The following is a 13,172-nucleotide window of genomic DNA, read 5'->3' on the forward strand; positions in this document are numbered from 1 at the left end:
AAAATAAATAAAAACAATAATAAAATCAATAATAAAAAATGTGTAGTGAAAAGGGTGAGTGAAAAAAGTGATTTTAACCTTCAATGGAACCCTGACCCAGATGAGGGCCATCGGACTAACATTTCATTTTCTCTTGAGAAACTGCGTCATATTGGAGCAGATAATGACACATTTTGGATGAGCAGTGTTTTGCTGTCGACATCAGGACCGGTATAATCACCGACCTGGCGCAGGTGAAGGAAAAAAAAAATACATCCCCTGTCTCACCTGGCTGACACCCTCCTGTCCGTTCACCCTAATTACGAGGATGAGTGTGAGAGAAATCAGATGGACACGCAGGTTCCGTGTGCGCATGTTCCAAAGCGTGCGACGCTGGCCTAAGAACATCTGAACATGCTGTTAGGTTACTACATTGGTAAATATTTGCAGCCCTTGACGCACGCACACATCCGTTTTGAAACGGGCAACAAAAGTCTTTAAACCCCACTCAAATCCATTCAAAGCCAGTTCTTATCCTCCCTACATTTGGAGTATTCTTGTTTTTCTTCTGTATTGTCATAAAAAAAAAACTACAACGTGCAGGACACACCATTATGTCATTTACTACACCCTGAGGTTACTAAAGGCCCAGAGACTCGACGTCAAAACAAATTAAAATCCCAAAAAATTGGCATATTTTTCTTTGCAAAACGAAATTTATTCTGGTTGAAAAACAAACTGTGTAAAAATATCACACTTCAATTACACAATAATTGCCAAAAATGTACAATGTTTTATTACTGAAATCAACACACACACTGCATATAATTATAAATGTATGACTTTGCTCTTTCTCTCTTTTAATACAAAGCTCCAATCAAAACCTTAAAACCTTGTTTTGATTTACTAATAGAAAACATGGACGTGTTTGACACAAATACATTATTAGCCTATTTTTTAAGCATGTGATCATTTATAACCTGTCCTTTAAATCCTGAGACGCCCTAAACCGTGACTGAAAGGAATCACTTCATGGAAAATACAAGGAAATTTCGTGGTTTAAAAATCTGTTTCACTTCGGGGGAAAAAAATCATATAAATATCTTTATAAACAGCATGAATATAGGCACAAGTAGTGTTTTGTATGTCCATCATTCAGCTGCGTGCTATCAAATAAACATACAAAAATAATCCTACCTTCAAAGAGGGGCGTTTTTTGTTTTTGTTGCTGTCTTTTTTTTTTAAAGTTTCTTGATAAGTTTGTTAAGACATTTTAGCAGGCGCTAGTGCCGCCGACAACTCTGTTTGGAAAGTTTTCAACCGGGTGTAAAACTGCTCCGGGGTGAATGGTTTGCGGCTGGCTGGCCGCTGGAAGCCCCAAAGAGGATGGTAAGACCGGAACAACAACCGGGGAAGTCCTGGAAGGGCTTAGTGAGCCCCCGATGATACTTTCTATGGAGAAGGGAGACCGTTGCAGCGGAGAGCTCGACTTCTGCACAGGAGAACCAGCCTGAAGGTTGGCTGACCCCAGAGTGGAGCTAAGCTGGGGGTAAAACCTACTTCTGGCTAAGTCCGTGCTGGTGGGCATCAACGACGGTGAAGGGATAATGGTTCCCGTGTGAGAATGAGAATGTCTGGAGTGCTGTTGTTGCTGTTGTTGCTGCTGGAAGGCAAAAAGCGCAGAGTGTGTGTGGTAGGACTGGAGCTGGATGCCGTATCCACCGCAGCTGTACGGTCCGTACCCGTACGCAGCAGCGGCAGGGATAAAACTGTTGTGTTCCCGGAGCAAGTCCTGCGCCTGCTGCCGCTTGAAGCGTTTCCTCCGCCTCAAAAAGCTCCCGTTATCAAACATATCAGCCGATTCAGGGTCCAAGGTCCAGTAGTTGCCCTTGCCTGGGTTCCCGGGTTCCCTCGGTATCTTAACAAAGCAGTCATTGAGGGATAAGTTGTGTCTGATGGAGTTCTGCCAGGCCGGGAACTTCTCTCTGTAGTAAGGGAAGCGGTTGCTGATGAAGTCACAGATCTCACTGAGAGTGAGTCGCTTTTTAGGACTCTGCAGAATGGCCATGGTGATTAAGGCGATGTAGGAGTAAGGAGGTTTCACCAGGGTGTTCTTGCCCGCCGGCTTGTAGGTATCCCGTGAAGAGGTGGAGCTGTCCAGGCACGGAGAGGGTGAGCCTGCAAGGAGGATGCCGTCGTGCATCTGCGCCACCTCGTCCACGTAGGAGCGCGTCTGGTTGTCTCCATCCTCGCCTTCACCGACCACGTCTATATCAGTCTCTTCGGAAAGGATGGAAGCATCCGACATTTCTGAACTCAAAGTCATGGCTTTCTCACGGCTGTGCCCTCTGAAGCCAGATGAAGAAGACGGTGGGATGCACAAGCTGCCCTGCCCTTCTTCGTCAAAAACTCATATGAGGAGCGTAAGAGGAGAGGAGCACGTGTTGCCGCCACAGAGAAATGCCCAGTTATATTTTCCCCCTATTTCCATAGGTTTTAGGTTTTTATCGCTAACTAAAGAGCGACACCGGATTGAGAACTATAAGCGGGGAAACCTGCAAAAGGGGCAAACCTGAATCAAACAGGGGGCGGATCTTTTAACGGCATTTATATGACCACTCAGATCACGTGGTGCTCAAACGTCACTGAGACAAATGACAAGGGAGGAAAAAAATAACAGAAAAGGTCTTTGAAAATTAACTGAGTGGTTTTTAGAAAAAATAAAGAAAGAAAAAAAAAGTTTGGTGTGGCATATCCTTTTTAGTGGTCTTTCAGTGCAATAAGGTCCACATGGCTAATCTGAGGCTTTTCCATGCAATTATTCGTGCAAAACACGTTTTGGGTGTTAGAAAAGACCTTAAAGAAAGGATCATTGGTGTAGTCTTTGCTGGAAATGGATATTTAGTTAGTCATCAAGAATATTTACGTAAACCACCATTGTGCGATAAAGGGCACAGGACATGTACTTTTTAGTTATAAGTTTACAACAAACCCCGAAGTGTTTGGGTTTAAAAAAATCTGATAAACAATTTTAATTATAGGATTATTATTAGGCTATTTGGGGGCAGGATGTGATGGGGGCATAACGCCTTATAAAACAGCCCACTGCCAGGGTGCGGTCCACCACATCCAGGCAGCTCAGTTTGCGTGATCCGGTAGTTCTCTAGATTATCCGCGAGCCATTTGTAATGGAAAAGAGTCAGCTGTTAACTCGAATCAGTCACGGGTCATGCAGAGCATGCAAGCCCCACATACAAGGCCTTTGCCGCGCAGCGTCTGGAGCGTGATGCTGTGTGAGTGTATGTGTGGACATTTCTCTTCATTTTAGCAGTGGAATTAATCTTTTAGGCAGTTTGTTTTGTTTGACAAATCTTAGGAAAAATAGATTTTTTTTTTCTTTTTTCTGTAGCCTAACCACATCAGCAAAAATATGACAATCTGTTTAGATGACAAGGAAAGATTGCAGAATGTGGGTAAGCCAATTAAAAAGTATATTGAAATGAAATTTATATAATTTCAGAATAAATTTTGAAGTGTTTATGAAAACTGACTTTTGGGCGGGTTATGATTAATAGTGTTATCGAATTAGCCCTAAAATATTAACGTAAGTTAAGTCTTTAAAACCCACACTTTGTTTAAAAAACGCTTTGTATAAATTTAGGTTTGACTCTGAGTGGCGTTTTGGGAAGAATAATCCTTCTGCAGCTCAACTTCTCATTCAGAGTGACATTTTTCAGTTTGAACTCTTTCTCGGTCTAGTAAAGGATTAGAATCTACTTCTGAATTTGATCAAACTGAATCAAAGAGAATAGCCTACGCATTTGTGCTCTTCTCACTTTAATGAAGTTACGGAAAGAAGAAGAAAACATGATCCGTGTCTTATATTTTTTTCATGAAAAGAAATGGACAGGCATCTGTTATTAATAAAGCTGCTTTATAGACAAAAAGACACACTTAGACTTTGAGCTGTTAGCTGATATCTTTCAGGTGCTGCGTCCTCTTTAGAACTTTTTTTATGGGCCCTTTTCTACAACGCCATCTAGCGGTGATATGTCGCACTTATCAGCCAAAACAATGTAGTCTATCATCTCTGTCACAACATGAATGACGAACTCCCCCAATTTAACTATGCTTTTCACAGAATAAATAATGTCTCATCCTGACCTTTATCTGAAGCCTATAAGTATAGAAACTTGTCTGTAAACCAACGTTAGTGATGGTACAGAGGGACGATAAAATAGCATCAGTTAACCTTGCGGTCCCTTGCCTTCGCAAAAACGATCTGGAGCCATACTTTATTTACAATTAGTCATTTTTCTAACACACACACACACACACACACACACACACACACACACACAGAGAGAGAGAGAGAGAGAGAGAGAGAGAGAGAGAGAGAGAGAGAGAGAGAGAGAGAGAGAAAGAGAGAAAGAGAGAGTTGAGAGAGATACACACGAAAACCAACCAACCAAAAAACAAAAAAACTAAAACAAAACATACAGTATTTAAAAAAAATAACAGTTGCAGATATAAAACAAGGACTCTACAGACAACAGAAATAGAAATATAACGTGTTAGTGCAAAAGTGAAGAAAAAAATGTTCTTTCACTTAGAAAAAACATTACATGAAAAAAACAACTTGTCATGTAAAGGTTTATTTTATTTATTTATCCATTTATTTATGCTATTTATTTTGGATAAAAAAAAGTTAAACCATTTGTCTTGAATTACGACTATCATTAAGAATAAAATTCTACAATATTACTAGAGTTTTAGCCATATTGATAAAGGCGATGTGCAACTTTTTAAAGCGCATTCAGTAGGAAGTAAGACAGAGCTGTGCGCATTGCATCATTTTTCTTCCGTACAAGTGGCTGAATGAAACGTAGTTTATTTTTGGAATGGGTTTCTTTATCTTTCTCTTTTTTAAATTAGCAATTAAGACATGTTAATCTTGAACATAGGGTCTCAAGTCAAGTAAAGACAAAATATCCCCAAAATATTTGAAATTTCATTTGTGAATGTAAACTATCACACAATTTAACTCACTGAAGAAAAGAAAAGAAAAGAAAAGAAGAGAAAAGAAAAGAAAAGAAAAGAAAAGAAAGAAAAGAAAAGAAGAGAAAAGAAAAGAAAAACTATACATAGGAAATTGATGGCAAACAATAAAAATTGCTTTATCATGTATTAAATTGTCTGAGGTCTTCAGGCCCGAGATTTGTCAATGTTTGTGCATTTTGTGATGCTGATGTTGTGATTTCATATACTTGCAAGAACCTAAGTCTGTGAGGATTTATCCACAGGACAACACAAAAAGTTACTTAGACAAGTAAATAAAAAATAATTACCTTTTCATAGTAAATTGAACTCATTTGGTATAAAAAAAATAAAATAAAAAAAGAAGGAAAACCTTATTTAAAAGTAGGCTAAATGACGCAACCCCTACCTACCAACTTACATAACATAACAACTCGTTTGTATCACAAATTAGTTTTTAATTTTAATAAACATTTTCAAAATTTATAATAAAAAACTTTAATTATTACAAATTGGCATAAAAATGCAGAACAGCCAATACTGTATGCCAGCATTGCACTGCAAATGCTAATACACTTATATAATGGGTTAATACAAAATAATGTGCACTAATGTCCCAATTCCTGATTTACAGCCACTCAGTGGTGAATCTGAAACAAACCTTCATCAGGTGACCTCTAGCTCATTTAGTTTTCTCATAACTGCACAAAGGGTGTTTTTTGTTTTTGGCTTAAACTGTCCTCTTTTTGAGGATTGCCTGTGAGTTAAAATGGGCCAGATAAAGGTTAGGTTTAGGGTAAATGCCACTCGATTGTATTCTGGCTCATGTGCTGCGTTAGTTACCTGTTTTAATTTGGTGTTACGTAAGTGGATTTGGACCAGTTTGGGTCCAGAAATAATACATTAAGCCACATTTAAACCTACAATGGATCACTTATGGTGACCTAAATTTGGACAAGAAATGGAGATAGTTCAGTTTCAGCACCCTGATTCTGGCCAATACTTCTATCAATGCTTTTGGATATCTGAGAGTGGATAAATATGGTCATTAAAGTAAAGAAGTCCTGATCGAAAAACACACATCGAAAAGTCTCACAAGTTTTTATATCTCATTTTACCATCATACTCAGAGGTTAAACTGAAGAACTGAAAGTAAAAGTTAGCTATGTTCTGATTTGTGTTCCTCAAGCTGGGTTACTGATCGTTTAGCAGATTATTTCAAGGGGAATTAGGCACTTAAAATTCGGCTTTCTGTCTACAGACATTCACATATGAAAGCCTTCCAATAATCTAAGGTTCCAACCAATCTTATTATCTGATTATCTACTGGACTATAATCCATCTTTGTCTATTCAGAAATGACCTGTCAATAGAAATCTGAATACAATATTTACTGCAGCAACCAATAATCTCTCTTTCCAGGCTATATCATCTGCACATCATGGACCTGCATCTACACCTGCTCTGGAATAAAACTCACTTCCTGTTGAAGGTCGAGAAACCGACAAGAGCAGTTAACTCAGCAAGGCACAATTATTCAAAGGCTCTGTCATACAATAATAAAGTTTTCATAGCTTATCACATTTATACTTTAACTGAACTGCTACTGAACTAGCAAAGGCTGATTTGATATCTGTCTTACATCCTTTTTCTTCTCTGAGGTCTCTCCAGTGAGTAAAAGCCAGTCTGATGTTTCATTCTTGTCTCATCTCTTGCTCTGTAACTTTATCTTTTTCTTGCTTCCTCTGATAAGGTCCCTCTTGCAATTCTTTACTGAATCAGTCATGGTGTCTGTCACACATCAGTCAGTATGTTGATAACCAGTTGCTTGCATGGTGCCATAAAGCTAAATAAAGCCGTCATGTGATGCTCTGGGCTGGAAAACAAGATGTGAAGTATTGTTTTTTAGCCCTGGGATGCTGTAGGACACCGACTGCTTAGGAATGTGCATTATAAATTTCAGTGTGACATCAAAGTGAGTCAGAAGCAAAAACGTGAAAAACATATTGCTTGACAGACACAGGCTTTTTTTTTGTTTTGTTTTTTTGTTTAGTTGCTGTCTGAGATACTTTTGTGCTTCCTAATTTGACTGATAACCTCTTCACATGTTCAACAGGAAATGCAGAAGCTAACTTCTATTTTCAAATAGCTGTCTTTTTAATTAGCCTATGTTGTGTTGTGTGTTTTCAGTTTTATTGTTGTTTTCTAACATTGTGCCTGCATTTGTGGATTTTCTCAAGTGATGAACTATTGTTATTGGTCATTATTTTGTTTGTTCAGAGGTTTGTATTGTTTTGTTTTTTTTTCTGAAATGTGCTTTGACTTTGTGCTATGATTTCACTTTCTAAAATGTTGTTAAATTTAATTTTTGTTGTTATAACCTTTATATGAAATGTTGGCGTATTATACTTTTCATGTTTTTTCATGTTGTACCCCCGGGTCAATTCTAATCTGTCCCGCTGCTTTAAACCTGCAAAGCTAAACTCGGGGCAGGAAAGACCCATTTCACGTCGCACTTATTGCTGTGCGTCACTTCCTCCCTTCTCTCTCGCTTCCATCTTGCTCCCCGCATGTGTCTGCTGTTAGTTTACAGGTCAGTGAGGAGCTTTAAATTCATTCTTCCCTGCACTGTTGCCCCCTGATCCGACGGCAAGAGGTAAACGAAAGCCTTTCTCGACTGGATGGCTGAAATCCGCCGGTGTTTGAAGCTAACGCTACTGACGGTTTTGTGTGGCAGCGTGAGGGGCTGTGAGTGACAGGCCGTACACCCACAAGCTGCCAGTTAGCCGAGCAGCTAGTCAAAGTTAGCATGCAAGTTATTGTACATAAGCTTAACCACACCTCGTTTTGGTTTGAGAGTCATCTAACATCATCCCAAAGTTAACTGCGGTTCCCTTGGCTTATTCAGTTTGTCTTACTAAACTCAAGTGAAATGTTTTGTTTATTTATTTTTTATTACAAGTCAGTCTTTGCTCGTTCTCAACATACACCGAAGATATACTTTAGCTTTTGGTAGCAACTAAACTAATAAGGACACTGATATGTCCTTTTAAATATCATACACCCGCTTAAAAAAAGCTTATCGTTCACTACCACACCCACGCCGCTGGTGTTACTCCCTACCTATAAAAGGGGCGTTTATTCTTCTTTAACCTCGCTTGGTTTCTCCTTTTTTTTTCTCTGAACATTATGAGACCAAGTTGTTAGTTTTTCTGCCAAATTAGTGAGCTGATATTCAAATTTTACTCAGATAATAGTGGACATTTAATTAGTAACGAGCAAATATTAATGAAAGATTTTACATCAAATGGAAAATAAAACTGTTACAGTTATGTAGTATCAGGTAAAGGAAAATATGCTGGTAAATGTTGGAATGTGAGGGGCAAGAATCTAAAATAGGGTGACAAAGGAAGGAAAAACAAAACAAACTGAACCCTTGTCCTCTTATGTTAGAGGGTCAGATGGCTTTGTTATTTGATTTTCCTGTAATATTTAATCTTGGATATTTGTTATTGTACAATACAACAACATTTAAAATGCAAGACTCAAGGTGCCTCAATGATGCAGTCATTCATAATACATATATTCATAATAAAACACAATCAACATTCTGCATTCAACCATAAACACACTTTCATAAATACATACAACATACGTGTGTGTGTGTGTGTGTGTGTGTGTGTGTGTGTGTGTGTGTGTGTGTGTGTGTATATATACACACACACATACATACATACATACATACTGTTTTTACACACATGCATATTGCACATTATGTTTTAGTAGCATTTAGAACATTTATTGCAGTAGGACAAAAGCTGTTTTTAAGCCTGTCCTTATTTTAAAGCTTCAGAATCGAGGAAAACAGTTCAGAACGATTGTGTCCAGGATGGGATGCATCACTGAGGATACTCTGAGGCAGTGGGTACTGTGGAGTTCCTCCAGTGTGGGGAGAGGGTAGGCAATGATTTTTTGGGCAGTGTTGACAACCCTTTGGAGGTCCTTCTTCTGGGAAGTCGTGCTGCTGCTGTATCATTAAAATTTATGTGTGTTTTCTTTAAGAATCTTTAAGCAGCTCTATCTCAATAGTATTTAATTTATTTATTCATGATGTTAAAGAGGTTGCTGAATAGTTTGGTTGGAATTAAAATGATTGAAATTGTGTGATTGTGGTATAACAACCTGTGGGAGACCACCGGCATTAAAACAGCAAGTGGGAGAATATAATTTTGAGGATGGTACCTTTAGTGAGTTGTAAAAAATGGTTTTAACATGCTTCAAAGCTGTTCATACAGCCTGTAATATTGAATGCACGTCTGTTCATCTCTAAAATTCAGTATATTTAGCAAAATACAGGTACAATAATCTAAACCATCACAAAATCTCAACCCCTAAAATGCTTTATTGGTCAGTATGACATTACTCATGCAACAAGATGATGAAGTCACCTCTGACCTGTCAACAGTTTGACCTTGTCATCAGAGGTTGGAAGACATATTTCTCAGAGGAGCTTATATGTAAGCTAAGATGTAATATATCTTTGCATGCCTAAATCTTTTAGGACACACATGATTAAAAGCAGCAGAGCTGGAGACATTCTTTACTTTGGGTAGTAAATGCAGAAAGACTGTGGCCTGCAGGGCTTATGCCATTGTTGTCTTCAGTCTTTTGCAGATTTTTTTCCAGCCGACCCACTTGCCTGGTGTGTTGAGTTTTGGCTTAATTTGGCACCTATTTGTTTTACTGTTAAATAATAGAAAAATTATGCTAGTTAAACCCAAATAAATGGCTGTGTAATTCTCCTAACACTACTTGATGGTACAACTCTTTATTTGTATGATATCTTCATCATAAATTATTAATATCACTCCTGCAAATGCCTTAAAGATGTCTTTTTATTTTTATTTATTTTACTTTCCATTTTTCTTTGCACACTTACTGTGTGAATATTTGTCATCTGGGTGAGATATTTCAGTAACTTAGAACTTGTTTGTACTGGCCAATGGCCAAATCTTCCAATGGGTAAATAAAAGAAATGAGTCACAGTAAATGTGTGGTAGTTACTTAAAACAAAAACAAAGCTTAGTTTATAAATAGCAATTGAGATAAGGAGCTGTGGAGGTTTGAGAGTTACAATATCTGCTGACATTCATACTTGACAGTGTGATCATTGCATCCTTGCACTCTTATAACAATCCTTTTGACTAATTAAACTCAAATAACGGGTTATGCATGTTAGTTTATAGTGTCAAGAAAAAGGGGGTAATATTTATATTTTGAAACTCTGAGGATATTAGTGTTTGAATTCAAGGCTGACAGTTTCCCCTTTTCAGCTGCATGGTGTGAATTTTGTCTTGGTTACTATGGTTACTACATCATGCTGCATTTTCAACTTCCACAATAAATTTTATCCATGTGTAAAATGTTTTGCTGTCTTTTTTTTAACTTGTTGCCATCCAATTTATAGTTGGCTTAAAAATAGAGCAGATGTGCTTGTGGCACTGACTGTGATGTGTCTTTCTTTTCCAGATGAAAGAAGCAATTATGAATCAAGAAAAACTTGCTAAATTACAAGCGCAAGTCCGTATCGGCGGAAAGGTAATTGTTAAAAGAAATGCTATATTTTAGAGTTATGTTTTCCCAGTGCTTTTGGATTGATTTTGGATCAAGGTGTGCATTTGGGAGTGGACCCTCAACAACTTCTGCAGCAGTGAAACGACTAGTCTTAGAATAAAAAAACTCTTGGAACTACAGACTTGGGGTTAAAAGTCCCATATTCAGCCTGCAGGTTATGCTTGGAACAGGACATGATGCATACTATTAAAGCGTTGTCATTTTACATGTTTTCTGTCTCTACAGGGTAGTGCTCGCAGAAAGAAGAAGGTTGTACACAGAACCGCAACTGCAGATGACAAGAAGCTCCAGTTCTCCTTAAAGAAACTCGGTGTGAACAATATCTCTGGTATCGAAGAGGTAGGTGTAAAGCTTCTTCTTAGATTTTGAGTCTGTGCAAACACTGTCTTTCATTTTATTGCTAACATTTTAAGAATTTGTCATGTTTTAGGTTAACATGTTTACAAATCAAGGAACAGTCATCCACTTCAACAATCCCAAAGTCCAGGCTTCCCTGGCAGCCAACACCTTCACCATCACTGGCCACGCTGAGACCAAGCAGCTGACCGAGATGCTGCCTGGCATCCTGAACCAGTTGGGAGCCGACAGCCTGACGAGCCTCAGGAGACTCGCAGAGGCCCTGCCCAAACAGGGTCAGTACCCCTAACTTGTAAAGTTGCTGATAACTGTATTTTCTGTTTAGTCAGATGTGTATAGAGAGAAGTTTTACCTTTTTCTGCTCCTACAGCTGCAGATGGAAAAGCGCCGATTGCAGCAGTAGAAGAGGAAGATGATGATGTTCCAGGTCAGAGCTTTTTTTTTTATTCTTACAGCAGTCTGTCCCGCCATTCAAAATAAAAGCTTGTCTGCTTTACTGCCATCCAACTGGTCTTATTTGGTAATAGTTGTTCACACTTTTTGATCGCTGCTGTAGGATTTTTTTTTTCTTTTCCTTTTCCCAGTCAAATAAACGTGGCAGGTTTGCTTTTCTTTTGGCTTGTGAAGCTTGTGAGAGGGGTCACATGAAGGGGATTCATCAGTTTTAATGATGTGCAATGTGGAGTTTTGTTTGAATCTCAAGTTCATTGTTTATATGATTGTACAGTTCAGTTTGCTTTTCTTTGTAGAGAAAATGGAGCAAACACATGAGGTTGCCATTAGAATAATCTGAGCTTTTCCCAGGACTTCTCTCCTTCTAACCCGAGTCTTTACTAATGCAACAAACGATTACACATGTATTCAGCAATTGGAGCAGTTGATGGCACAGGGGTTAACAGCCATTGCCATCACGTTGTTTCCTTTTTGTTCTCCCACCAAAGGGAACATGTTTACCCAGACCTTTTGAATTGTTTCCATTTTAACCCTCGACCCTCTGAGACATGGACTTGGACAGACAGATCTCTCACATTTCAGAGTAATTGAAGCCAACTTTTTGATGCTCTTTGCCACAATTTTCACAGCTGCTCCCAGTAGTTGTGAGGGCCTCATGTGTCCAGCACATTGCACTCTGTATGGGAGTGGGAGGGATGAGCCTAGAATTGGGAGTGTGTTACACAAAGTATCATGTTTCAGATAAACACACTTTTCCTGAATTGTGCTCTGGCACCATTGAGACTGGTTTGTGCAGATGGATATGACTTTTTTACCCCCACTCAGTCAATTCACGGCTAAATCTTTTGTTGTTTCAGATCTGGTGGAGAATTTCGATGAAGCGTCCAAGGATGAGGCCAACTAGAGGAAATGGGAAGTGTCAGAACTTGACAGCACCATGTGGAGCATGAAATGTTAAGCGGTGGAAAGTTAACAGTTAAAACGAGAGGTTGAGTAATGTGGCAACTTTTTGGCTGTGAGCATTCTGTAATGTGTGAAACACCTGAGCAAATTACGTACAAACTCTTAAGTGGATTTATGTTTTTTTAAGTACATTTGTAGAGTGGTACTCTGATTTATTATAACTGGTGTAGCAGTATTTTGGTGTATTTGAATACTCATTCCACCTCTTCTTTGCCACAAGATGTTCCAGATACTTGTGCTTTGGTCTTTATGTCCAGTTAGAGAGATTGTGTAAAATGTGTTGCTCCAGGCCCCTGCTGTACATCTGTTTCCTCTGTTACTGAACCTTAATTTTGTGGCCTCCCTAAAACCACCATATCTGGAATAAACCTTTGCTACTGTCAGCAAACGGCCACGTTTTTTTTTTTTTTTCTTCATAAGTTATATATCCACACCTGAAACACAAGATGACCACTTTTAGTGAGATTGAAAGTCCAATCAGAATAAAAAAAATATAGTGTAAACATCTTAATCAGATCAGACTGGTCTGATCAGTTTTCATTTTTAATCTGATCAACAGGGTTAATTTAAACCTTTTTAATAATCTGATCAACAGGAATATTTTAACATGTTGGAATAAACGTGCTTTCTACACATCCTCAAATCCTCCACTGACACTTGTTGAAAAACTTATTAAAAAATTGAAGGATTCAATATTTTAACATTGCTTCATTCTTAATTAGGATTTTTTTTAAAGACAACCGTCTGTT

At 38.4% G+C, this 13,172-nt stretch overlaps 2 protein-coding genes across 3 annotated transcripts; one reads left to right on the forward strand and one right to left on the reverse strand.

Annotated features, from left to right (window-relative positions):
- Positions 1–689: 689 nt before the first annotated feature.
- foxd1 (forkhead box D1) lies at positions 690–2,553 on the reverse strand. Its single transcript, XM_041971005.1, has one exon. It carries the CDS (start codon positions 2,303–2,305, stop codon positions 1,253–1,255), a length of 1,053 nt encoding a protein of 350 aa, XP_041826939.1. The 5' UTR covers positions 2,306–2,553; the 3' UTR covers positions 690–1,252.
- A 4,971-nt stretch (positions 2,554–7,524) lies between these two features.
- On the forward strand, positions 7,525–12,806 carry btf3 (basic transcription factor 3). Of its 2 annotated transcripts, none has more exons than XM_041969876.1 (6): positions 7,525–7,609; positions 10,546–10,614; positions 10,876–10,989; positions 11,081–11,282; positions 11,378–11,434; positions 12,318–12,806. In XM_041969876.1, exons 2-6 carry the CDS (start codon positions 10,546–10,548, stop codon positions 12,362–12,364), a joined length of 489 nt encoding a protein of 162 aa, XP_041825810.1. In that variant the 5' UTR covers positions 7,525–7,609; the 3' UTR covers positions 12,365–12,806. The 2 variants fall into 2 exon arrangements, with proteins under 2 accessions (XP_041825810.1, XP_041825809.1); XM_041969875.1 differs by having other exon boundaries at positions 7,545–7,672.
- Positions 12,807–13,172: the final 366 nt, after the last annotated feature.

The sequence above is a fragment of the Melanotaenia boesemani genome, chromosome 19, assembly GCF_017639745.1.
Source record: "Melanotaenia boesemani isolate fMelBoe1 chromosome 19, fMelBoe1.pri, whole genome shotgun sequence".
Lineage (NCBI taxonomy): Eukaryota > Metazoa > Chordata > Actinopteri > Atheriniformes > Melanotaeniidae > Melanotaenia > Melanotaenia boesemani.

Excerpts from the sequence above, each read along its gene's own strand:
- btf3 (XM_041969876.1), top strand. The coding sequence starts at position 10,546 with ATGAAAGAAGCAATTATGAATCAAGAAAAACTTGCTAAATTACAAGCG. Across the intron at positions 11,283-11,377 it reads AGAGGCCCTGCCCAAACAGG|CTGCAGATGGAAAAGCGCCG; the intron begins GTCAGTACCCCT and ends CTGCTCCTACAG. Across the intron at positions 11,435-12,317 it reads GGAAGATGATGATGTTCCAG|ATCTGGTGGAGAATTTCGAT; the intron begins GTCAGAGCTTTT and ends TTGTTGTTTCAG.
- foxd1 (XM_041971005.1), bottom strand. The coding sequence starts at position 2,305 with ATGACTTTGAGTTCAGAAATGTCGGATGCTTCCATCCTTTCCGAAGAG.